General features: G+C 45.0%; 1 protein-coding gene across 8 annotated transcripts in view; it reads left to right on the top strand.

The window, feature by feature from the left end:
* The window catches only part of TMEM25 (transmembrane protein 25), a 216,472-nt gene that overhangs the window by 133,727 nt on the left and 55,466 nt on the right, over positions 1-27,279 (top strand). For 7 of the 8 annotated variants that reach the window (XM_056544130.1, XM_056544129.1, XM_056544134.1 and 4 more), the window contains 2 exons: positions 22,315-22,415; positions 22,590-22,658. In XM_056544130.1, coding sequence (XP_056400105.1) covers positions 22,315-22,415; positions 22,590-22,658 — 170 coding nt within the window. Of the gene's footprint in view, positions 1-6,051; positions 6,798-22,314; positions 22,416-22,589; positions 22,659-27,279 lie in introns of those variants that run through there. The other variant, XM_056544135.1, reaches the window with a different exon arrangement.

The following is a 27,279-nucleotide window of genomic DNA, read 5'->3' as shown; positions in this document are numbered from 1 at the left end:
GACCGCCCTTATGAAGGCTTTGACTTCTGGAATCAGAAATAATCTTCTTTGAAGAAATGTTCAGAGAGCAGAGATTTGTACCTTTAAGGTACTCAGAGACAAGCCTTTGTCAATTACCTCCTGGAGAAAATCTAAAATTTCTGGTTTGGATGGTACGGAGGGATCAATACTTTTAGACATACACCAAGAATACAAAAAAATCTTATTCTGGCATAGGATCTGTTAGTGGCTTCACGTCTTGTATGATCAATTGTGTCTAAAACCCTAAAATAACCCCTGGCCATTAATAGGGAGTGATCAACCTCCAGGCTGTCAGGTTGTAGAATCTCAGACTGTGACAGAATTGTGTCCCCTGAGACACCAGGTTCTGTCTGAGAGGAAGTGTCCAGGATGTCCCTCGACTCATCGATATGAGTTGGGCAAAGCAGAATCTCTTGGGCCAGAAGGGTATAATTGATATTACCGAAGCCTGATCCTGTCTGATCTTCCCTGAGTAGCTTTTTCAATCTGGTGTGTCCTGTTTATTGATGTAGAAGACAGAAGCAATATTGTCCGACTTGATTTCAATGTCTTGAAAGGTAAGGGGCAAAGTGACATAGAGCCAGATAGATCGCTCTCAACTCACTAACATTCAATGACAGGGTCTTCTCCACAGGCTTCCATGTTACCTGAATTATCATTTGAAGCATGTATGCTCCCCAACCACTGCCGGAAGCACCGGAGATAAGTATGATCCACTCTAATCCACTCTCATAAATACTTCTCTGGTGAGGGTGTGATGGTAGGGCAGATGTTATTAACCCTAGGGGCAGATGGCATTAATCCCTTGTGTTCGTGTCTCCAGGGTGTGGTTATCCTCTACACCGCCACTAGTTCCTGGGCCAGGCGCAGGGCAAATAATCACTCCGGTGCATGGTTACGGAACAATGGCAGCTTTACTGAGGTAGACATATGTTATAGTCTTTAAAGCTCAGTTAGGCCAAGGGGATGACCATTGACTTTAGGAGACTTGAGGACTCGCTGGGACTTGTAGTGGACTTGGACTGAATTATGCAATCCCACGCTGACTTTAGACTTGACTGTGACTGACTAGACTTCTACCATGTGATTGCTTACTAGGTTTTGACTTTCACCTGAAGGGGTTTCATGGTTGGTGGAAGTGTGCCTGCATTATTAGGCCTTTGGTCTCCCTCAGGAAACCAACCTCAGCAAGGTCTAAACTGACTAGGCTAGCTCCTCCCTGGTTTATTAGGGAGCAATTTGAAGGGGTCCTATAGGTCACCCATAAATCACCTGGTCACTGACACCTTCCCTGGTTACAGGACTTAAAGACATATTCACTGAAATACAACACATTAACCATTTGTATAAAAATGTTGGGATGAGAGTCCTGAGGAGTGTGGGGGCCAGGGGACTGGGACTGAGTCCACCTGAAAGGACCAAGCAGTGTACAGAAGGGCCACTTCTGTAATGGTCCACCACACGTCATACCTTCTGCAAGGCGATCTTTCATGAGAGAGGAACAGTCTCATTGTAACGCTGAGCGTTCCGGCCCCTGCTCCTGGACTGGAGCGCTCACTGCGTTTGTCCCCGCAGAGTGCCCCGGTCAGACTCGCTGACCGGGGACACTCTGTTTCTGTCACCGGCGGGGACGCGGTCCGCGCTGCGGGATGTCCCCGCGCGCGTCCCGCGTCCTATCCTCACTTACCTGCATACGCTTCGACTCTCTCCTCTGTCACGTGGTTCCCAGCGCGCGCGTCCCAGCACTATAGGGCGCACGCACTGTGTAAAATTTAAAGGGCCAGTGCACCATTGATTGGTGCCTGGCCCAATCCAATAATAGCTGTCCCTATAAATGTATCCTGCCCCTTCCTCCCCTTGCCGGAACTTTGTTGCCTTTGTGCCCAAGAGAAAGCGTTTACTGTGTACTCCTTGTCTGTTGCCGAACCCGTTGCTAACGACTACCGCCTCTGAATCTGTGCTGCCTGCCCTGACCTTTTGCTATGTCTGACTATGCCTCTGCCTGTCCCTTCTATACTACACCTATCTCAGCAGTTAGTGAGGCTGAGCCGCTACCAGAGGACACGACCTGGTAGTTACCGCCGCAGCAAGACCGTCCCGCTTTGCGGCAGGCTCTGGTGAAAACCAGTAACTACTTAGAACCAGTGGCGTCGCTAGGGGGGGGGCCAGAGGGGGCCATGGCCCCCCTAGATCAGGCCGTGCCCCCCCTTGGGCCCCCCCAATTTAAAATATATAGGGATGTCCCAATACATTGATGGCTCTGCCCCCAGCACAGGAGAGGAAGGGTCGAGAGCTGACAGGCTTCATATGAGGTGAGTGATGTCCCATGTCCTGCCTCTCTCCCCCTGATCAGCAGTATAACCCGGGGCTGAGTAATGTGTATGGTAGCAGTCCAGAGCGGTCACTTTCCCTCCTCCAGTGTCCACAGATCTCCAACAGGTCACATTATCACAACAATTTTTGGGGAAAATTGCGGCAAAAATTGCGCGCTTTTACCGCGATTTTTCGTAAATCGCGGTAAAACAGCGCAATTTTTGCCGCGATTTTTCCATAAATTGTTCTGGTAATGTGTCCTGTTGGAGACCTGTGGACACTGCAGGAGGGAAAGTGACCCCTCTGGAAGGACAACATGTGAACACATTAACCCCTCATTAACCCCTCAAGGGTACATTCACATGTACAGGATCTGCTGCATATTTTTGCTGCATATTTTGTGCTGCTGATTTTGCAACCCATTAGCTTCAATAGGTAGCAAAATCAGCTGCAGAAAATATGCAGCAGATCCTGTACGTGTGAGCGTATCCTAAGGGCTCATTCAGGGGTGGATCCGCAGTGTATTTTACGCTGCGGATCCGCCGACAATGGACCCTACAGTGCTGCCTCTATCTGTGCCTGCTCATAATGGCAATCCTCCGCTACGAGCAGACACGCTTTGATGTGTATACTCGCACACATCATGGCCGCTCCTCCTGCTCTCTGAACTAGGCCGAGAGCAGCCGCGATGTGTGCATTGTCGGGGGATCCACAGCGTAAAATATGCTGGGGATCCATCCGTGTAAATGAGCCCTAAGGACACAAGGCGTATGTGTACGCACAGTGCCTGCTCCCACTGTGTTGTATAAATCATTAGCTAGAACCCTCGGCTAATGCCAGACATCACCAATCAGGCTGATGTCTGACATTAACACTTTAGATGCCGCTATCAAAGTTGATGGTAGTGTCCAAAAGTTTTAACGCCTTAAGGTCCGAGCGTTTTTCCGTTTTTGTACTTTTGTTTTTTCCTCCTTACCTTTTAAAAATCATAACCCTTTCAATTTTGCACCTAAAAGTCCATATGATGGCTTATTTTTTGCACCACCAATTCTACTTTATAATGACATCAGTCATTTACCCAAAAATCTATGGCAAAAACGGAAAAAAAATCATTGTGTGTTTATATATATATATATATATATATATATATATAAATATATATATGTGTGTGTGTGTATATATATATATATATATATATATATATATATATACACACACACACATACACACGTTTTAAAATTGCCCCCCACTTTTGTCACTGGCCCCCCATGTGCCCCCCCTAAATTTGAATGCTGGAGACGCCACTGCTTAGAACCGATCCTCCGGTACGGTCCACGCCATTCCCTCACTGACACAGGGGATCCACTTCCAGTACCGCTTCCTGCTACCAGTCCGGATCCTTACACTCATCTGGATACAATCGATCTTGAATCCAAGAAATGATCCTGTTCCCAATTTACAATCCAGCCTAGTTGGCTTAAGAGTTGAAGAGTATCCTCTGTCTGATTTCTTTATAAATCATCTGACTCTGCTAATATCAGTCAGTCTTACAGTCTAACCCTTATTTCTCATGGCAACCACAGAGAACACAACCTTCGTACAGGCAGGAGGCAGTGGATATGCCAAAGGAAAGAACTCTCAATTGGACATGCAAAAGAGTACCCTGAACCCATACTGCAATCCTCAGGAACTTCCAAAAGGACAGATGAATGGGATTGTGGAAGTATGCGTCCTTTAGATCTAAGAACGCAAGGGAGTCTCCCTCTTGTAGAATCATCTTCACTGTGCGGATCGTCTCCATCTAGAACTTCTTCTTCATTATAAACTGGTTGAAATATATTAGGTCGATTATTAATCAGAATTTTTCTAAAGGCTTGGGGACAAAAAAAACAGGAGTATAAACTCCTCTTCCTACTTCAGAAGGGGCTACAGGTTTGACTGCCCTTAACACGGGCAAATCCAAAATAGAAGCCTCTAGAATTTAAATCTCCAGGGCACTGTTGGAGAGTTCTACTGGTCCTTTACTAGATCCTCCCAAGCCAGAAGAAAATGATGAAGACTCCCACCCACCCCACAGGAAGACACAACACATCAAATCTCATTTTTTGGCTGAATTTTTGGAAGATTTGGAACTTTGGTTTCTGAAGCCTCTGCCATGACCAGACAGACGGCCATGTCTAGATCTTGGAGGAGAGAAATCTCTTCTAAATGTCCCATTTATGTCCCATCTACTCCCAGACATGGGCTGAAGCAAAGACTTTACTTTGTATTCAGGAAGCCCTTTAATTATGACATCAAATTGGGATCCAAACAGACATCTGGGAGCATATTTCACATTACACAAGTGGAATTTTAATGGATTATACCCCATCCATGGCCTAAGCACTGTACATTAGCCAATGTGTCTAAAACCCTATTAAAATAACCCCTGGGGAGTGATCAACCTCCAGGCTGTCAGGTAGGTTGTAGGATCTCAGACTGTGACAGAATTGTGTCCTCTGAGACACGAGGTTCTGTCTGAGATGCAGTGTCCAGTATGTCCCTCGACTCGTCTATATGAGTTGGGCAAAGCAGAATCTCTTGGGCCAGGACGGTATCATTGATATTACGGAAGCCCGATCCTGTCTGATCTTCCTCAACACCTTTGGAATCATAGGTACTGGAGGTAACACATAAGCTAAACTGAAAGTTCAAGGAATGGACATATCATCCACCGCCAATGGTTTGTCCACTGGATATAGGGAGCAGAAATTCTTGAGCTTGGTATTGCATCATGTGGCCATCAGGTCCACCTACAGGGTGGCTCACATCCTGGTTATCTGTAGAAAAATTTGAGGGTCCAGGGACCATTGGAAAAGGGCCATCTCCCTAGAAGCTAGGGTTACTTGCTGAGATGCAGCATCCACTAAATAATGCACAGTTAGATTGATTCTCTTGAAGCTATCCAAGATATCATCATGCTTGACCCCAGAATCCATGTAATCTTGATCCTGGGATAACCACTTCTTGAGAGACCTACTGACATCACGAGTGGCAGAGGCAACGATGTTAGAGCTTGAAGCCGTTCAATAAGCTCTCTTAAGAGCAATCTCCATAGGATCTCTAAGGTTGGACCCATCCTCAGCTGGGACAATAGTTTGTTAAGAAAGAGGAAGAGTCTTCCTCTGAGATGGGATAGAGTGTTCAAAACCTCTTGGCCAATACCAGAGGTTTCTTCGGATTCTTGAATTCTCTGTTCAATAGACACTTCTTGGTATCATCCAAGAAAAAGGTCCTTGGTCCCTTAAAAGTGGATGGAACTTCAACATCTTTAATCAGACCCTCGCTCTGGACATATTTAATTCATTTCTGGGATTTGCCTATGGGGAATAAGGCCCAGGAAAAATCTTCCTCTTCCTCAGACTGGAAGAAATTTGAAAAAGAATCTGTGCCAAGTAACATCAGTCCACCATCTCATGCTGTATACTAGTAACATCAGACAGCCACCACCTGCTGTACGCTGGCAACTACTAGAGAAAAAATCCCCCATCACCCTACTTCCATCTTGGCCTACACGTACACAACCCATCATTCCCCAAAATAGGGCTAATTTTTTGGGCTTTTTATATAAAAGCTATTTCTTTACTACTTATGAACACCAATTCTGTTACTACTCCCAATAAATGTATGATTTTGGAATGCTTATAAAAAATCCATGCCATCTTCTTTACTTGCTAGTATCAAAACCTGTTGCTACTTCCAAGAAAGGTCATTTTTGGAACATTTGGAAAAATCCATGCCGTTTTCACTTGGAGAAACCAGTAAGTTGAAGTTTTCAAAAGTTTACTTATCTCTTGCTGTGACTTACTGAATATACATTTCTTTTAATACATACTTAACTACAAAAGAACACTACTCTAAGGAAATATAATGACATTTAGTCATGAAATAAAAATGACATATACTAAGTAACTTAGCGCCACCTTTCACACACTAAAAGGAGCCAACTGCTTCCAACTACCACCTGCTTTTCATTGTGTTTAGTGGGACAAAAAAGTATAGTCAGCCACCAATTGTGCAAGTTCTCCCACTTAAAAAGATGACAGAGGCCTGTAATTTTAATCATAGGTATAACTCAACTATAAAAGACATAGGCCCTTATTTACTAAGAGTGGAGTGTAGGTTTTTTTGTGGGTTTTATTAAGTATTTATTAAGGTTTCACTACATTTTCCACTTTCCCTATGCTTTTTTTTTTTTTTACACATGCTCTGATCTGTTTTTCCTCAGCTCAAATCCACCACATTTTATGTGGAAACCTTAATAAATATGTTGGGCCACGCCCCCCTTTTAGGTTTTATTAGCAAAATGGAGAGTTAGTAGGGGTGTTTTCAATTCTGGTGCAAATTCCGGTGTAAAATCTGGCGCAGACAGAATTTCTGACGCACAACCCGACAAAACATGTTGGGTTTGCAATAGTAAATGAGGGCCATAATGAGAAAAAAAAATAAAAAAAATCTTATTGTTTGATTCTTAAATGATTTATTTGCTAATTATGGTGGAAAATAAGTATTTGGTCAATAACAGAAGTTCTTCTCAATAGTTTGTTATATACCCTTTGTTGGCAATGACAGAGGTCAAATGTTTTCTGTAAGTCTTCACACACTGTTGCTGGTATTTTATCCCATTCCTCCATGCACATCTCCTTTAGAGCAGTGATGTTTTGGGGTGGTCGCTGGGCAACGCAGACTTTCAACTCCCTCCAAAGGTTTTCTATGGGGTTGAGATCTGGAGACTGGCTAAGCCACTCCAGGACCTTGAAATGCTTCTTACGAAGCCACTCCTTCGTTGCCAGGGTGGTGGGTTTGGGATCATTGTCATGCTGAAAGACCCAGCCAATTTTCATCTTCAATGACCATGCTGATGAAAGGAGGTTTTCACTCAAAATCTCATGATACATGGCCCCATATTTCCTTAACATGGATCAGTCGTCCTGGTCCCTTTGCTGAAAAACAGCCTCAAAGCATGATGTTTCCACCCCATGCTTCACAGTAGGTATGGTGTTCTTTGGATGCAACTCAGCATTCTTTCTCCTCCAAACACATGTTGAGCTTTTACCAAAAAGTTCTACTTTGGTTTCATCTGACCAAATGACATTCTCAAAATCCTCTGCTGGATCATCTAAATGCTCTCTAGCAAACTTTAGACAGACTAAGACATGTACTGGGTTAAGCAGGGGGAAAAGTCTGGCACTGCATGATTTGAATCCCTGGTGGCTTAGTGTGTTACTGATGGTAGCCTTTGTTACTTTGGTCCCAGCTCTCTGCAGGTCATTCACTAAGTCCCCCTGTGTGGTTCTGGGATTTTTGCTCACCATTCTTCTGATCATTTTGAGATCTTGAGCCCCAAATCGAGGGAGATTATCAGTGGTCTTGTATGTCTTCCATTTTCTGATAATTGCTCACACAGTTGATTTCTTCACACCAAGCTGCTTGCCTATTGCAGATTCAGTCTTCCCAGCCATGGTGTAGGTCTACAATTTTGTTTCTGGTGTCGTTTGACAGCTCTTTGGTCTTGGCCATAGTGGAGTTTGGAGTATGACTGTTTGAGGTTTGAGGTTTTATACTGATAAAAAAAGTTAGAGGTCTGTGAGAGAAAGAAATCTTGCTTGTTTGTAGGTGACCGAATACTTATTTTCCACCATAATTTGCAAATAAATTCTTTAGAAATCAGACAGTGATTTTCTGGATTTTTTTTCTCATTATGTCTCTCATAGTTGAGGTATACCTATGATGAAAATGACGAGCCTCTCACATCTTTTTAACCTCTTAAGGACCGATGACGTATGCATACGTCATCACACCCTAGGTCTTAAGGACCCATGACGTATGCATACGTCATGGTCTTTTCCTGGTCTCCGCACTCACCCGGCGGAGAACGGAAGCGGATCTCTGCTGAAATCCTTCAGCAGGGATCCAGGGCAGACGCCGAGGGGGGTCCCGGGACCCCCACATATCGGCGATCGTCACAGATCGCTTGTGAAATCATGCAAGCGATCTGCTCCGATTCCGGGTATTCGGGTCACTTGTGACGCGATGACCCGCAAAAAAGAAGGTGATCAGCGGTGTACGATACACCGCCAATCACCTTCGGTTGCTGGGTGCGGTGACAATACTGTGACCACCCCAGCAACGCTGCTATTGGCCGGCGATCGTCCGGCCAATAGCAGCGCGGCAGAGGAGGGGTCAACGGACCTCTCACGCAGCTTTGCGCGCTCGCTGAGTTCAGTCAGCGGGCAAAGCTGTGTGAAGAGGACCGGAACCCCCCCCTCTGTGCTCCAGAGCCCCCTCACAGAAGACGATTGCCCCCCTAGTGCAGGGAAAGTGTGTCCCTTAGGGAAAGGTAGATAAACTGAAAGTAAAAGTAACATAAAAGTAAAAAAAAAAGTTTGTTGGCGACTCAGGAATCCGGATTGACACGGCTGGCTTCACTGATCTGGACTTTTTAAAGTTTTTTTTCAGTGACAACCTGGTCAATCTAATGGTGGAGCAAACGAACTTGTATGCCCAGCAGTTCATTGCCCACCACCCAGATTTGTTTTTGGCCAGGTCCAATAAATGGCGCGCCATTGATGCAGCGGAAATGAGGACATTTTGGGGCCTCACGCTGCATATGGGCCTGGACAAAAAACCAAGTGCTCGTCATTACTGGAGCGGGGACGTCCTCTACCAGACCCCGTTTTACAGTATGGCGATGACACGGAAGCGGTACAAGGCGATTCGGAAATGCCTGCATTATGCGGATAATGAGGCATGTCTGCCCCGAGGTGATCCCGCCCATGACCGGCTTTACAAAGTGAGGCCGGTCATCGATCACTTTGGGGCCAAATTTTTGGAGGCCTATGTACCGCTCAGGGACCTCTCGGTAGATGAGTCTCTCATCAGTTTTAAGGGGAGACTCATCTTCCGCCAGTATATTCCCTCGAAGCGGGCGCGGTATGGCGTGAAGCTCTATAAACTCGGGTACACTCTCAAGTTTAGAGTGTATGAGGGACGAGATTCCCGTATTGAACCCCCAGATTGTTCCCCCACTCTGGGTGTTAGCGGGAAAATCGTTTGGGACCTTATGCACCCATTGCTGGATAAGGGTTACCACGTGTACGTGGATAACTTTTATACCAGCATCCCTCTCTTCACATCCCTTGTCGCCAGATCCACGTCCGCTTGTGGGACCGTGCGGAGGAACCAGAGAGGCCTCCCTCTAAATTTGGTCAAGACGCCTATCCCCAAGGGTGAGTCCCGTGCCCTCACCCATGATAACCTGTTGTTGGTGAAGTATAAGGATAAGAGGGATGTCCTTATGCTCACCACTATTCATGGGAATGGCAGCACCCCTGTCCCTGTGCACTGTGCGATTCTGGACTACAATCGGTATATGGGGGGAGTTGATCTCTCAGATCAAGTCCTCAAGCCATACAACGCCATGCGGAAAACACGGGCATGGTACAAAAAAGTTGCCGTCTACATGGTACAGGTTGCCATGTAGAACGCTTTTGTACTATCCCAGTACGCTGGCAACACAGGGACATTCCTCCAGTACCAAGAAGAAGTCCTAAGGTTCCTGATCTTTGCTGACCGGGAAAGATCAGGCCGGACTTCCCAAGGGTCTGGAGTTGTAGGCGCCAGGATCGTCCCAGGCCAGCACTTTCCAGGTGTGATCCCCCACAGTGGAAAGTCGGGACGATACCAGAAAAGATGCAGAGTGTGTCACAAGAAGGGGAGACGGAAGGACACCACGTATCAGTGTGACACTTGCCCAGATAATCCGGGCCTCTGCATAGGCTGCTTCAGGGAGTATCACACTTCCATGGAGCACAAAATTTTCCCTTTACATTTTAATTTTCCATAATTTGACCAATGTACAAAGTCCAGAGTACATTCCAAATTTTAACCCCCATAAACCACTAAATTGCCCCAAAAAACTGAAAAAAAAAACCTGATAAGACCTCTGGGGTGTTTTTTTCAGAAATGGGTCATAGGTCACTGAGTCACTATCATCGGGGACTTTTTTTATGTTGCCTCAAATGTGCAGCGCTCTCTCTCCACCTGAGCGGGTGCGCATTTGAGGCAACAGGTTAGGGACGGCCACACACATCACGTTCCCAGAATGATGACTCAGAGCATAGGGTTTGGGGCGGGCATATTTTTTTTAGTTTTGGCTATGCTCTGGGTCATCATTCTGGGAACATAGCCTGTTTTATTATTTTATGATTTATAGTTTTCTGGCCCACTGTACCCCATATTACGGGCCTCTGTACCCCACCTGTCTACCCCAGTTACGGCCCGTTGTCCCCCATAGTGTTCCCTATTTTAGGGCTCAGTGCTCCCCCCATTAATGCTCCTTGAGGGGGGGTCCCACATCCTGGCTGCTATAATAAGCTCAAGGCCCCTGACTGACTTCCCACTCCAAGACCTGGTGTGCACCCGCGGAGCGAAAATCATAAAAAATTAAGGTATATCCTTATTCCAAAGAAATGTATTTACAAATTTTGGGGTGTCCTTTCTGCTATTAACCCTTGTAAAAATGTAAAATTTTGGGGAAAACCCACATTTTAGTGAAATTTTTATTTTTTTATTTTACATATGCAAAAGTCGTGAAACCCCTGTGGGTTATTAAGGCTTACTTTACCCCTTGTTACGTTCCTCAAGGGGTCTAGTTTCCAAAATGTGATGCCATGTGTTTTTTTTTTGCTGTCCTGGCACCATAGGGGCTTCCCAAATGCGACATATCCCCCCCCCCCCCCCCATTTCAGCAAAGTTTGTAAATGTGACTCCTTCTCTTCTGAGCATTGTGGCGCTCCTGCAGTGCACTTGACGTCCACTTATGGGGTACCTCCATACTCAGAAGAGATGGGGTTACAAATTTTTGGGGGTATTTTCTGCTACTAACCCTTGCAAAATGTGAAATTTGGGGGGAAACACACATTTTACTGGAAAAAAATAATAATTTACATATGGAAAAGTCGTGATTACGTTCCTCAAGAGGTATAGTTTCCAAAATGGTATGCCATGTGGGGTTATATTGCGGTTCTGGCACCATAGGGGTTTCCTAAAGGCGACATGCCCCCCTAGCAAAATTTGCTCTCAAAAAGCCAAATATTACTCCTTCTCTTCTGAGCATTGTAGTTCGCACGTAGTGCACTTCAGGGGAACTTATGGGGTACCTCCATACTCAGAAGAGATGGGGTTACAAATTTTGGGGGGTATTTTCTGATATTAACCCTTGCAAAAATGTGAAATTTGGGGGGAAACACACATTTTAGGGAATTTAAAAAAAAAAATTTACATATGGAAAAGTCGTGAAACCCCTGTGGGGTATAAAGGCTCACTTAATTCCTTTTTACGTTCCTCAAGGGGTCTAGTTTCCAAAATGGTATGCCATGTGGGGTTATTTTGCGGTTCTGGCACCATAGGGGCTTCCTAAATGCGACATGCCCCCCTAGCAAAATTTGCTCTCAAAAAGCCAAATATTACTCCTTCTCTTCTGAGCATTGTAGTTCACCCGTAGTGCACTTCAGGGGAACTTATGGGGTACCTCCATACTCAGAAGAGATGGGGTTACAAATTTTGGGGGGTATTTTCTGATATTAACCCTTGCAAAAATGTGAAATTTGGGGGGAAACACACATTTTAGTGAACAAAAATATTTAAAAAATTTACATATGGAAAAGTCGTGAAACCCCTGTGGGGTATTAAGGCTTACTTAATTCCTTGTTACGTTCCTCAAGGGGTCTAGTTTCCAAAATGGTATGCCATGTGGGGTTATTTTGCTGTTCTGGCACCATAGGGGCTTCCTAAATGCAATATGCCCCCCCAAAAACCATTTCAGAAAAACGTACTCTCCAAAATCCCCTTGTCGCTCCTTCGCTTCTGAGCCCTCTACTGCGCCCGCCGAACACTTTACATAGACATATGAGGTATGTGCTTACTCGAGAGAAATTGGGCTACAAAGACAAGTATACATTTTCTCCTTTTACCCCTTGTAAAAATTCTAAAATTGGGTCTACAAGAACATGCGAGTGTAAAAAATGAAGATTGTGAATTTTCTCCTTCACTTTGCTGCTATTCCTGTGAAACACCTAAAGGGTTAAAACGCTGGCTGAATGTGATTTTGAATACTTCAGGGGTGCAGTTTTTATAATGGGGTCATTTGTGGGGTATTTCTAAGATGAAGACCCTTCAAATCCACTTCAAACCTGAACTGGTCCATGAAAAATAGTGAGTTTTGAAATTTTGTGAAAAATTGGAAAATTGCTGCTGAACTTTGAAGCCCTCTGGTGTCTTCCAAAAGTAAAAACTCGTCAATTATATTGTCTATTATATGTGAATAAAAAAAAATGTATTTGGAATATCCATTTTCCTTACAAGCAGAGAGCTTCAAAGTTAGAAAAATGCTAAATTTTCAAATTTTTCATCAAATTTTGGGATTTTTCACCAAGAAAGGATGCAAGTTACCAAAAAAATTACCACTAAGTTAAAGTAAAATATGTCACGAAAAAACAATCTCGGAATCAGAATGATAACTAAAAGCATCCCAGAGTTATTAATGTTTAAAGTGACAGTGGTCAGATGTGCAAAAAATGGCCGGGTCCTAAGGTGTAAAATGGCTGGGTCCTTAAGGGGTTAAAGGGGTTCTCCGGTGCTTAGACATCTTATCCCCTATCCAAAGGATAGGGGATGAGATGCCTGATCATGGGAGACCCGGCGCTGGGGACCCCCGTGATCTTGCACGCGGCACCCCGTTTGTAATCAGTCCCCAGAGCGTGTTCGCTCTGGGTCTGATTACTGTTGATCACGGGGCCGGCGGCCAACTAGGTATTTGTAGTAATTGTGGTATGGTTTAGTTGCTTTGTAACTGCTTTTGGAATGACAAATGAACAAGACAAACAAACATATAACAAGACTTTGCTGTACACCATGGGCTGCAGCAGTACAACTTCAAGGGAACTCCTAACGGTGAGCCGGTACTGCTGTAGGCTATCATTTCGCACCCGGTCTAGAGTCACGGGGCCCATTGGCTTCTAGCATTTCTCCCGTGACAAGAATTCGAGTCCTCCTCCGTGGCTACACCCTGGGACAAATCAAGATAACATAGAGACACCTCCATCCACAGCAATTTAACTACCAAGGTGCCACCTTAAATTTTGGGGCCCTCATGCGCTTCAAGAGAAACTTACAAAGTACACCATAGAACATGAAGAACATCCTGAAAAACATTTTAACTAACTGTCTGGCTGTAAGAATTACAGTGGCATTACGCAAACAGGATTTAATGACAAGACAATCTTAGGTTGACCAGACAAAAATCTTGGCAAAAATGTAAAGAAAGCACACTGGAAGGAAACATTATAGGTAGAGATAAGCGAATCGAAGCAGACAAACCCGAATTTGTTACGAATATCATGATTTATTCGATTCGCAACGAATGCGAATGTCGCTGCGCGCGCGATTGGCTTCATTAAACTCCGTTTAACAGTGTTCCAGGCTTCGGGACACCTAAAATGGCGGATCCACATGTCAGTACATGGGGCAGGGGATGCTGGGAAGGCTGGAAGGCAAGGCGGGAAGGGAGGTAGGCGTGATGACCCTGAATGACATGCAGGATGCAGCCTATCAGCATTCATTGACCCCTGTGATGTCACAGCCCTATATAATCGGCAGTCATTTTGCGGCTGCTCATTTCCTGCCATTCACTGCAGAGAGAGAGGACGGCTGCGTGTCTCTGTATGTTACACAGACACGCTGAATTGATCATACCGCTGCGTTCCACATCCAACTGCTAGTTACATCAGCATTGTGGACAGAGAGAAGTACAGTGCTTTGCTTGTTGTCACTGAGAAGGATTTTTATGTCAGCGATTAACCTCCCAGCCACGTTATTCAACATGTTATCAGAGGGGCAGATAGCTTTTCATTGCCTCATACATATCAACAAGCTTCCTTCACTTCATGAACCTTATCACAGGAGGCAGGAGTGATTTTTCAGCACAATTCTGGGTATTTTTCCCACAAGAAATCGTCTGCTGCCTACTCTAGTTTGTAGACGTATAATACCCAGCAGCAGTTCACACCATTCTTAATACTCTGTGACAGAGTGCAATTTTGGGTTAAATACACATTTTTCTTTTTTTTGTGGTGCTGCACTGTTGTTTTCTGTTGCTGTGCAAAAATATGTTTTTTCAGCGGACTGTGCTGCATTTTTCTGCCCTCATAAGTGCATACCGCATGCGTACATCTAAGTAGTGTACCATTTAGTACCTGTTAATCTGTCAAGGGCCTACATACTGTGAAAGTCCAAGCAAAATTACTCACCAGCTGGTGTTTTAAAAAAATACTGAGTTTTTAGGCATATTGTAATGCATTTCTCTGACCTCATCAGTGCATAACGCATACGTACATCTAAGTAGTGTACCATTTTGTACCTGTTAATCTGTCAAGGGCCTACATACTTTGAAAGTCCAAGCAACAGTATTCACCAGCTGGCGTTTTACAAAAATACAGAGTTTTTGGGGGTATTGTAGCACATTTTTCTGCCCTCATCAGTGCATACTGCATACCTACATCTAAGTAGTGTACTATTTTGTTATTGTTAATCGGTCAAGGGCCTGCATACTGTGAAAGTTCAAGCAAAAATAATCACCTGCTGCTGTTCAAGACAAATACACTTTTAAGAGTAGTGAAGCGTATTGCACTCCCCTCATATACGCACTAAGTATGTCAGGTAGAGAAGTGTCAGGACGTGCACAGAGGAGTGACAGAGGCATAAATCCTTTAGGCAGAGGTCGCAGCAGACTAGGGACGAGTGGCAGCAGGAGTCGCAGCGAGAGGCCTGAGCTCCCGTTATCAGCTAGCGGTCGTGTCTCGACCAGCAACCCATCTGCCGTCGTCGATTGGTTAACACAGTCATCCACTTCATCACAAGTGACATCTGACACCCCCAGTTAACAGTCGCTGGATTCCTCAGACACAACCCTCAATTGGCATGGCCCGGGAGCAGTCCCTATCCTCCCATTGCCTCTGTCCTATGCTGTTCCCTCTCCTACAGAAGTATCTTTCACTGAGGACGATCTAATAGAGGACAGTCAGCAGCTACTGCCCAGCCAAGAAGGGGAGGAGACATGCGCCACTTCCTCCACTAGGCGGGCAAGTAGTGATGAGGAGAGTGATGTGGGAGGCGGTGTTGCCAGGGTTCAGGGTCCTGAAGCAGACACTGTTGAGAAACCTGAGGAGGACATCAGTGACGTGCAGACACAACTCGATGATGATGAAGCCGATCACAATTGGGAGCCCAGTGCAGAAGGGGCTTCATCATCATCAGGAGAAGAGAGTTGCAAGTTGCCCGTGAGGCAGCAGCTGAGCCAGCAAGTCATTAGCATGGTTGTCAGTCAGCGTGGTGGCAGAATGGGAAATTCTGGACCCAAACGTGCCCGGGGGCGACCGCCTGCTTCGCGGCAGCCTACCTTTCCGGGAGTAAGTGGAACAGGGGTTCCTGGAGACGGCGGCAGTAGCAGTCAATTAGCGTGGACTGTTGGTGGGAAAATCAGCTACTCGGCGGTGTGGCAGTTTTTCATCAAGCATCCGGAGGAGGTTCACATAGCCACGTGCAAGATATGCCGGCAGAAGGGGAAGCGTGGCCAGGGTCCCAATGTTGGCACCACGGCCCTGTGTCAACACATGCTTCGTCACCATAAAGCAGCCTGGGAGGACCGTGGCTCCAATGTAGTGGTCCAGCCTGCTGCATCACCCAGTTCCCCCTCCTTCAGCCAGCCAAAGCTCCACCACCTCATCCGAAGGGAGCTGCGTGTCATACCCTTCTTCTGTCGCTCCAGATGCTCCTGCTTCTCCCATTTTTAGTCAGCCATTCCACCAACAATCCATCTGCAAAGCCATGTCCAAGAGACAACAGTATGCGCCCACTCATCCAATGGCACTGAAGCTGAATAAGCTCCTGTCTAAGTTGCTGGTGCTGCAGTCCCTCTCTTTTTAAGTGGTGGACTCTGCACCTTTCAGAGAACTGATGACTTGTGCCAAGCCGAGGTGGAGAGTCCCAAGCCGTCATTTCTTTGCGAAGAAGGCAGTACCAGCCCTGCACAATTTTGTTGAAGAGAAGGTGGGCCAGTCCTTGAGCCTGTCAGTGTGTACCAAAGTGCACGGCTGCGTCGACGTGTAGAGCTGTGACTACAGTCAGGGACAATATATGTCCTTTACGGCTCACTGGGTGAATGTGGTTCCTGCACAGCCAAAACCCCAACTTGGACAGGTCATGCCGCTTCCTCCTCCATGCTGTCAGCCCGTTGGTCCTATGACAGTGTGCGACTCCGCCTGGAAAACTGGAAATAGGAACCATGGTGACCGACAACGGGAAGAACATCGTGGCCGTGCTGGGACAAGGAAGGGTGACCCATGCGCCCTGCATGGCACACTTGTTAAATCTGGTTGTCAAGAAGTTCCTGAAGTTTTTCCCCTATTTGCAAGACATCATAAGAATGGGAAGGAAACTTTGCATGCACTTCAGCCACTCGTACACCGCAAAGCACACCCTCCTTGAGCTGCAGCGTCAGAATGGTATCCCACAACATAGTCTGATTGGTGACGTTGCCACACGTTGGAATTCCACCCTGCATATGTTGGACCGACTGTACGAACAGAGAAAAGCCATCACCGATTTCTTGATCCAAGCGAATAGGGGTAATCTCGTGTGTAACTTCAATGTGAACCAGTGGCAGCTCATACGTGACACCTGCCGTTTGCTCAGGCCCTATGAGGAAGCCACATTATATGTTTGTCACCAGGATAACGGGATGAACTAAGTCATTCCACTGCTTCATATCATACAACAAATGTTGGAAACAATGGCTGGTCAGGGCAATGAGACGTTGCGCCTACATCTCACAGCCACATGATCCCTGTGGGGGCTGAACTGGAGGAGGAGGATGAGGGGAACAGTGGAGCACAGTTTAGGTTTGATGAGATGGGCGGTTTTTCTAGTCATCTGACAGGAGAGGAGGAGCATGATGAACTAGAGGAGCCAGAGAGTTATGAGGAAGGTTAGACAGAGGACCCAGACACACCGTGGCAGTATGCAGTTGAGATGGAGGCAGGGAGTTCCTGCGAGTCACTTGCACAAATGGCATGATGCATGCTCACTTGCTTGCGTAGTGACAGCTGAATTGTCACCATTCGGCAGCGGGATGACTTCTGGGTCTCCACCTTATTGGACAAAATTGATGTCCTATTACAGTAACATTCTATGTAGTCAGTTGGCTGATGCATATCGGCACCATCGTCCATCCACTAGCAGGTCTTACTCGGGGGGCCCTCTGCACTCTCCTTCCACTGCCATGGCTGCTGAGGAGGGGTGGGGTGGCAGGAGCAGTACCAGCTCCATCAGCAGCAGCCTGAGTGTACAGTCCCTGATAAGTACCTTTCTTCACCCCCATAGTGAAGCAACTCATCAGCAGCAGGTAGACTTGGAGCAGGACCTGAACCAGCAGGTGGTGGCATACCTTTACATGCCCATGCCCATGCCAACACACTTTGAAGATCCGCAGGACTTCTGGGTAGCCAAACTTGATTTGTGGCCGCAACTTGCAGAGTTTGCCATGGAAAAGCTGTCCTGCCCAGAGAGTAGTGGGACATCAGAGCGGGTGTTTAGTGCGGCGGGGGCCATAGTCACCCCAAGGAGAGACTGACCTTTGTGAAGATGAATCAGGCATGCATCAGCCAGGATTTACACCCACCAATGCCAGATGCATCAGAGTAGATTGACCATGGGGCTACACCAACACTGCACAAATATGGATAGTGCCAAACACTGCTCCCAAGTTACAAACATTCCAGCCACCTTCATCACTGATTACTGGTATTGCCACCCACCGAATCACTCTGTCGCCGGGTCACTTTCAGGACTCCTGATGCTGCTGCTGCCACCTCCAGGCGGTTTCATTCAGCCACTATTTTGTCTCCTTATGCTTCTGCCAACCATCCCTGCTCCCGACTGTGTGTTTCAGGAACTACTTGGCTTATTGATGCTTCTGGGCTTGGGCCTTAAATGTATAAATGTTTAGCACAAGCTAAATACATGCTTAATAGAAATTTCAACATTGATCTTTCAATGTAAGGGGTTATGAAACATTTTTGGGTACTGCTGATGCCTGCTCCTGACTGTGTGTTTCAGGAACTACTTGGCTTATTGATGCTTCTGGGCTTGGGCCTTAAATGTATAAATGTTTAGCACAAGCTAAATACATGGTTAATAGAAATTTCAACATTGATCTTTCAATGTAAGGGTTTATGAAACCCTCTTGGGTACTGCTGATGCCTGCTCCTGACTGCTCCTGTGTCTTTCAGGAACTACTTGGCTTACTGATGCTTCACGGCTTGGGCCTTACATTTTTGGATGTTTAGCACTAGCTTACATACATGCTTAATTGAGATTTCAACATTGATCTTTCAATCTTAGGGGTTGTGTACTGCTGATGCCTTTTACTGATGCTTCACGGCTTGGGCCTTACATTTTTGGATGTTTAGCACTAGCTTACATACATGCTTAATTGAGATTTCAACATTGATCTTTCAATCTTAGGGGTTGTGTACTGCTGATGCCTTTTCCTGACTGTGTCTTTCAGGAACTACTTGGCTTACTAATGCTTCTGGGCTTGGGCCATACATTTTTGGATGGTAGCACTACCTAACATGCATCTTCAATAGAGATTTCAACATTCACCTTTTAATTGTAGGGGTTGTGAACCCCTCTTGTGTACTCATACTGCTTCCTGCTCCACTCTCTCAGCCCATTGGTCCTGTGTGACTCCGCCTCCTCATCCTCCACCGTGTCCTCAGCCTCCACTGCCCGGACAAGTCTCAGTGGCCCTTCAGCATACCCTGTGTGCAAGCCACGGCGGTGTCACGCTGTTCTTCACATGGTTTGCCTATGTGAAAAGTGTTGGAACAATGGCTGGTCAGGGCAATGGAAATGTTGTGCCTACATCTCACGGCCACAGGAACCCTGTGGTGGCTTGTTAAATTTGGCTCTTTGTACCCACACGCTGGGGTCCGGGACACTAAAACTTGGGAGTTAAGAGTTCAATTTTAAAATCATTCATTTGAATTTCAAAATCTTAAATTTAAATTAAAAAAAACATACATTTCAATGGTCTCCTCATGCTTCAGCCAACTCCAGGCTGTGTCATCCAGGTAATATATGGTTTACTGATAGTGCTGCTGGACCTGGGTCTGGGACAGAAAATGTTGTTATGGTAGCACTAGCTATCCAAAATCTTCATTTTAAATTTCAAAAATTCTTGTGTGTTTTCTTGGGGATTGTGAAGCCCTGGTGTGTACTCATGCTTCAGCCAACTCCAGGCTGTGTCATTCAGGCAATATATGGTTTACTGATACTGCTGCTGGGCCTGGGTCTAGGAATACACATTTTGTTATGGTAGGTAGCACTAGCTATCCAAAATCTTTGGTTTAAATTTCTGAATTCCTCTTTTAATCTTAGGGATTGTGAAGGCCTAGTGTCTACCCATCATGCTGCTGGCAACTCCTGGCTTTACCATTCAGCCACTATATAGTCTCCTCATGCTGCCAACACCTCCACGCTGTGTCATTCAGCCACTATATGGTCTCCTCATGCTTCAGCCACCTTCAGGCTGTACCATTCAGACACTATATGGGCTCCTTATGCTTTCCCCACCTCCAGGCTGTGTAATTCAGCTAATATATCGTTTTCTGATGCTGCTGGGACTGGGAAATTAACTCAATATATGTTATGGTAGCACTAGCAAACATAAATGCTTAATTGAGATTTCAACATTGATCTTTCAATGTAACTGGCTATGAAACCCTCTTTGGTACTGCTTATGCCTGTGCCTTACTGCTCCTGTGTCTTTCAGGAACTACTTGGCTTACTGATGCATCTGGGCTTGGGCCTTAAATGTTTGGATGGTAGCACTAGCTAACATGCATCTTCAATAGAAATTTTAATATTCACCTTTTAATGTTAAGGGTTGTGAACCCCTTCTTGTGTACTCATGCTGCTTCCTGTTCTACTCTGTGTGTTTCAGGAACTACTTCGCTTACTGCTGTGCTGGGCCTGGGCCAAAAAAACTTTGATGGTAGCACTAGCTAACATACATCTTCAATAGAGATTTCAACATTCATCTTTTAATCTTAGGATTAGTAATTTTTTTCAAGACTGAGGCCCTTTGGCCCTCAGCATCATATGACAGGTGGAATTATCACAAGAATCCAATGAAACATGTTGGAGCAATAGCAATAAACCATATGTGATTAAATGAAACATTCGTACTTTCATGATCAGGGGGGCACTGAGAGTCAGGGGTTGGAACAGGTGATATCTCGCCTGGCGGAGGACCGCCAGCTCGACGCTCGCCAGAATGGGTAATGTAAAAATTTAATTTTCACATCAAAGTACATTAAATAGGACATAAAAGATCTCTTTATCCTCTTCAATTTTGACACCTTATGGTCTCCCTGCAGCGGTGATTCTAATGGCAATGCCTGTAATCTGCATGCCAAAGTGAATAACAGTATGATTTCACTAACCTAGCACACTCCCTATACGTATTACAGCAAGGCAAAGTGTTCTACACCCCTATTGGGGCTCTCTGTAGGCCAGAAATAGCTGTTTTAACACAGTTTCGCCGCAACTTTATTCGACCTGAAACAAACTTTTCGGAAAAGTTCGGCGAAACGGCCAAACCGAATTTTTGAAAAGTTCACTCATCTCTAATTATAAGCACAATTTAAGACTATCTAGGTTATGCAAATTTTCTCCACTAGACAATCCTAAGTATAAAAATTATTTTTGTGGTACTCATTTAAGGCTACCAACAAGGAAGGCATAAGGATAAGTAGTAGAGTTCACAACATAAGTCGGGCACAGTTCTTAAACATTGCAGGAACTTGAAAATGAACATGTAGCAGTCCTGGGGCATTGATGTTGAATGTCTTACAAAGGCTGGTAGAGGGTATATGTATCAGTCCTGTGGCATTGATGTTGACTGTCCTACACAGGCTGGTAATAAACAAAAGCAGGAACTGAAGATGTAGGCTTTGTCGCCAAAAAGGGTAGTAAACAAAACAAATGTAGAAGAAAAGGCACATGAAAGGGTGAGTGTTATTATGGCTCACCTTTCTTCGCCATAGCAAACTTTCTTTAGTAGGTAGGCTACATGCCATCCCAGTTGCAGCGGTCACCACCTCTCCTTGGCTAGGACAGGAATCTTGCAGCTCTTCCTGAAGAACCCTCTGGCAGGTTAATTGTGTTGATCCAGGAAACTTTAGACAGGTTAGAACTTGAAACAGTTGGGCTAATAGTAACTACCATCTGTACAGAGGCACCTGGCCCTGCTGTGGCAAGAGGTTCTGCACTCAAATTTACTATATATATACATATATATATATATATATATATATATACACAGGGTTCCCAATTGCTGGACCAGCCCTTAATTGGAAATCTTGGGTGAGTTCCCACACTTTTTTCCCCCAGGAATTGACACCTGTATATATATATATATATATATATATATATATATATATATATATACACATAGAAGATGGTGCGGCACTGCGTGAGTGACAAGTGGTGGCGACCGAGCTCCTGTTTCGCACGCCAAGAGTGCTTCGTCCGGCCGGAAACAGGAGCCGGAAACAGGAGCTCAGTCGCCACCACTTGTCCCCCCACCATCCCTCTCTTCTGTACCCCTACCGTGAGTATGTCTCAATAAAGAAGACTTTACAGCCACACCGGTGAGTGCCGATATTTCTTCTTTCTTCTTCATGGACACTATATATATATATATCTGTCTGTGTGTGTGTGTATATGTATGTGTTCATACTGTATTATGCTTCAGGTTTTCTTTCTATAGTAAAGAGCATGCTTTTGAATGTTCAAGTTTCTTTAAATATATTACAGCACTTCCAACAACATGAAGCTCAATAACAGTTGTCTGCCTCGGGAGCACATGTCATTGCCATCCAACTTGCAACTCAATGACCTCCGACCTCAGGTAAAAGGTATGTACCCATTTTTTTCTTTTATTGATTGATACAATGCAATAAGATTTTTTTTTTAATTCTGTATTATTTGTCATGAAACTTAATTGTTTCACTGCAGAGAAAACGCTTTTAAGACAAGATAGTAGAAATTTTTTGGCTTTTCTTCTACATCTAATACCGTCTGTGCCACAGGGTCGGGAAACTCTACATGTGACACACAGGAGGACGTGTCTGCACCCAGTGGGACAGCTAATGACTCATGTAAGTAATAACAAAATAAATATATGAGACGTAAAGAAAATAAAAATCTGCACAAAGGTTTTACCTGCAATTTAACATCAGTTCTATTTGACCTAGCTCATGTACATAACTATAGCTGTGGTAAGCTGCAATGAGGACCAGTGGTTGAGGGGACCACATAGGGTACTTTTTTGTATGGAAAAAGAAGTTGGTCTAGCGCTACAATGTGGGTTCTCTGATAGATGGCACAGTTATCAATACCTTTCATTGTTGATACTTATCCTTCTTTTTCAATTTTCTGTTATTTGGTGGTAGAAGACCCTATGCGATGGGGTCCTATGAATTCTGGTTACGCCTCTGACCCATATTATGCTGCATGGTGTAATAAACTTCCTATCAGCATCTCAAATAGTTGGGATTTCTCCAACCCGGCAGACTAATAGGACAGATGGAACTTTTAATACATAAGCCCTACTCAAGATTTTTTTCTGTCCTACTGATTTAGGACAGGTGGATACTACAGAATTACATGACAGTGCACTCAGCCTATCACGGGCCGAGGCGGGACATAGCTGCGGCTGGCAATACGCTGACTGCAGTGTGACGTTCCGAGCCTAAGAAGCAGGGACCTGAGCAGTGCTGGAGGAATGGGACGCCAGTATCTGCGCAACAGGGGAACGTAGGAAGGTGAGTTAAAGTTTTTTTTGTTTTTGTTTTAGCAGCCCGGGCACAGGGAATGTTAAAAGTTTGTCACAGCATTTCTCCTTTAATGTCTAAATTGTGACAATGAAAGTGAGTACACCCCCCAACTGGAAATGTCCCAATTGGGCCCAAAGTTTCAAAATGTTGTATGGTCACCATTATGTTCCAGTATTGCCTTAAAGGGGTACTCTGCTGCTCAGCGTTTGGAACAAACTGTTCCCAATGCTGGAGCCGACACTGGGAGCTTGTGATGTCATAGCCCCGCCCCCTCAATGGAAGTCTATGGGAGTGGGCGTGAAGGCTTTTGGGCATGGAGTTCACCAGAGCTTCACATGTTGTCACTGGAGTCCTCTTCCCCTTCTCCATGATGACATCATGGAGCTGGTGGAAGTTAAAGACCTTGCGCTCTCCCACTTTCTGTTTGAGGATGCCTTATAGATGCTTAATAGGGTTTAGATTTGGAAACATTCTTGGCCAGTCCTTCACCTTTACCCTCAGCTTCTTTAGCAAGGCAGTGGTCGTCATGGAGGTGTGTTTGGGGTTGGTATCATGTTGGAATACTGCCCTATGGCCCAGTCTCCAAAGGAAAGGAGCCCAGATCCTGGATCTAGAGGAGCAACTGACAACACTGAGAAGCATTGACAACTTGGAGAGGAGTCTCCTGCTCACTGAGCAAGTACTCTCTGGGATAGAGGTGGGGAAGGATAGTGGGACGGAGGTGCAGGACAGTCAGGCAGCTAGCTTGGATACAGTTAGAAAACAGAGTAGAGGTAAAAGTGTCAGGGAGGCTAGTCCTGATCTGGCACACCCCAATAAGTTTGCCCGGTTGGTGGATGAGAGGATGCCATCTCATAGCTAGCAATACTGCAGCAGGACTCTGCCTCTGAACGCCAGGGGGTTGTCTGCTCCCGGAAGGAGGTAAGGAGGAGTGCAGGACAGGCCAGACAGATACTGGTAGTGGGGGACTCAATTATTAGGGGAACAGACAGGGCAATCTGTCATAAAGACCAGGATCGCCGAACAGTGTGTTGTCTACCTGGCGCTCGAGTTCGGAACATCGCGGATCGGGTTGACAGGTTGCTGGGGACCCAGTGGTCATGGTACATATTGGCACCAATGACAAAGTAAGAGGGAGGTGGAGTGTCCTTAAAAATGACTTCAGGGACTTAGGCCACAAGCTTAAGGCAAGGACCTCCAAGGTAATATTTTCTGAAATATTACCAGTACCACGAGCCACACCAGAGAGGCATTGGGAGAACAGGGAGGTAAACAAGTGGCTCAGAAGCTGGTGTAGGAAGGAGAGGTTTGGGTTCATGGAAAACTGGGCTGACTTCGCTGTCGGATACTGGCTCTACCGTAGAGACGGGGATCAGGAAAAAGCAAATATATTAAACAAATTCTTCTCCACTGTGTTCACTGAGGAAAATTAAATGCCAGGTGAAATACAGCAAGATAAGCTAAACTCCCCAGTACAGGTCACCTGTCTAACCCAGGAAGAAGTACAGTGCCGCCTACAAAAAATCAAAAGACAAATCACCAGGTCCAGATGGTATTCACCCCCGTGTTCTAAAGGAATTAAGTAATGTGATAGACAGACCCCTATTTTTAATATTCACGGACTCTATAGTAACAGGTACTGTTCCCCAGGACTGGCGCATGGCAAATGTGGTACCAATATTTAAAAAGGGATCAAAAGGTGACCCCAGGAATTATAGACCTTTTAGTTTAACCTCCGTTGTATGTAAAATGTATAACCCCATATCAGCATGGCTTTATGAGGGATTGGTCCTGTCACACTAACCTGATCAGCTTTTATGAGGAGTTGTGCTCCAGACTGGACCAGGGGCAATCGCTGGATGTTGTACATCTGGATTTTTCCAAAGCATTTGATACGGTGCCACATAAAAGGTTCAAATAAAATGAGAAGGATGGGGCTGGGGAGAATGTGTGCAAGTGGGTAAGTAACTGGCTCAATGATAGGAAACAGAGGGTGGTTATTAATGGTACTTATTCTGATTGGGTGACTCTTACTAGTGGGGTACAACAGGGGTTCGTCTTGGGTCCTGTTCTATTTAATATATTTATTAACTCCTTAAGGACACATGACGTACTGGAACGTCATGTGTCCGTTCCCGATCTATAACGGTCGGACTAATAGCGCGCAGCATTGATCGCGGTACCGCGCGCTATTAAGCCTTTAGACGCGGCGTTCAAAGTTGAACGCCGCGTCTAAAGTGAAAGTATGCCGGTTAGCTCAGTGGGCTGTTCGGGATAGCCGCAGTGAAATCGCAGCATCCCAAACAGCTTACAGGACAGCAGGAGGGTCCCTACCTGCCTCCTCGCTGTCCAATCGCCGAATGACTGCTCAGTGCCTGAGATCCAGGCATGAGCAGTCAAGCGGCAGAATCATTGATCACTGGTTTCCTATGAGAAACCAGTGATCAATGTAATAGATCAGTGTGTGCAGTGTTATAGGTCCCTATGGGAGCTATAACACTGCAAAAAAAAAGTGAAAAAAAGTGAAAAAAGATCATTTAACCCCTTTCCTATTAAAAGTTTGAATCACCCCCCTTTTCCCATATAAAAAAGACAATGTAAATAAAAATAAAAATAAACATATATGGTATCGCCGCATGCGGAAATGTCCGAATTATAAAATATATTGTTAATTAAACCACACGGTCAATGGTGTTAAAAATTCCAAAGTCCAAAATAGTGCATTTTTGGTCACTTTTTATATCATAAGTCCGATCAGTGCAAAAATGGTGCCGCTAAAAACTTCAGATCACGGCGCAAAAAATGAGCCCTCATACCGCCCCATATGCACAAAAATAAAAAAGTTATAGGGGTCAGAATTTTCCTGCATGTAGTTATGATTTTTTCCAGAAGTATGATAAAATCAAACCTATATAAGTAGGGTATCATTTTAATCGTATGGACCTACAGAATAAAGATAAGGTGTCATTTTTTACCAAAAAATGTACTATTTAGAAACGGAAGCCCCCAAAATTTACAAAACAGCGTTTTTTTTTTCAATTTTGTCTCGCAATGATTTTTTTTTCCTTTTCGCCATAGATTATTGGGCAAAATGACTGACGTCATTACAAAGTAGAATTGGTGGCACAAAAAATTAGCCATCATATGGATTTTTAGGTGCAAAATTGAAAGAGTTATGATTTTTTAAAGGCAAGGAGGAAAAAACGAAAATGCAAAAACGGAGAAACCCTCGGTCCTTAAGGGGTTAATGACCTTGTAGAGGGGTTGAATAGTGAAGTAGCAATCTTTGCAGATGACACTAAACTCTGTAGAGCGGTAAACGCTATAGAGGACAGTGCACTGTTACAAATGGATATGGATAGGTTGGAGGTTACAGATGGGAAGTGGCAGATGAGGTTCAACACTGATAAATGTAAGGTAATGCACATGGGGAGGAAAAATGTGGGCTGGGATTATGTATTAAATGGGAGAACACTTGGGAAGACTGACATGGAAAAGGACTTAGGAGTCTTAGTTATTTTTTTTTTTTTAAACATAATTTATTAAAGTTTCATTAAAATGACACAAGAGCACAAAAACACTGTCCCAACACTAAGGACATAGTTACAAATAAACAGTGCAAATAAGAAACTGCTATTGCCCATGCAAGGGGTGTAGGAGAGACATGCCACCAGTAAACATAGTAAACAGGTAAACAAGTTATACTGACATCAAGATAGTAAAGACAGCAAGTTATGGGTGCTGCCCTGCGGCTGTAGCTTCTGCGGGCCTCACAGTAGGGGGCCTAAGAGCTCCTAAGGTGTCCCCCAATTCCCCCCTGCAATACCATTCAGTAAATTCAAATGGCCGAACCATGTCCGCTATTTCTTTGCAGAATACGTGGATGTGATAAATACTTCCCACTTGAAAAAAACTTTTGAGTGCGAGTTGTCTTGTGACATTC

Source organism: Hyla sarda, chromosome 10, assembly GCF_029499605.1.
Source record: "Hyla sarda isolate aHylSar1 chromosome 10, aHylSar1.hap1, whole genome shotgun sequence".
In the NCBI taxonomy this organism is placed as follows: domain Eukaryota; kingdom Metazoa; phylum Chordata; class Amphibia; order Anura; family Hylidae; genus Hyla; species Hyla sarda.
Note: the sequence above shows the minus strand (reverse complement) of the source record. Positions and strands in the feature narration are given on the sequence as shown.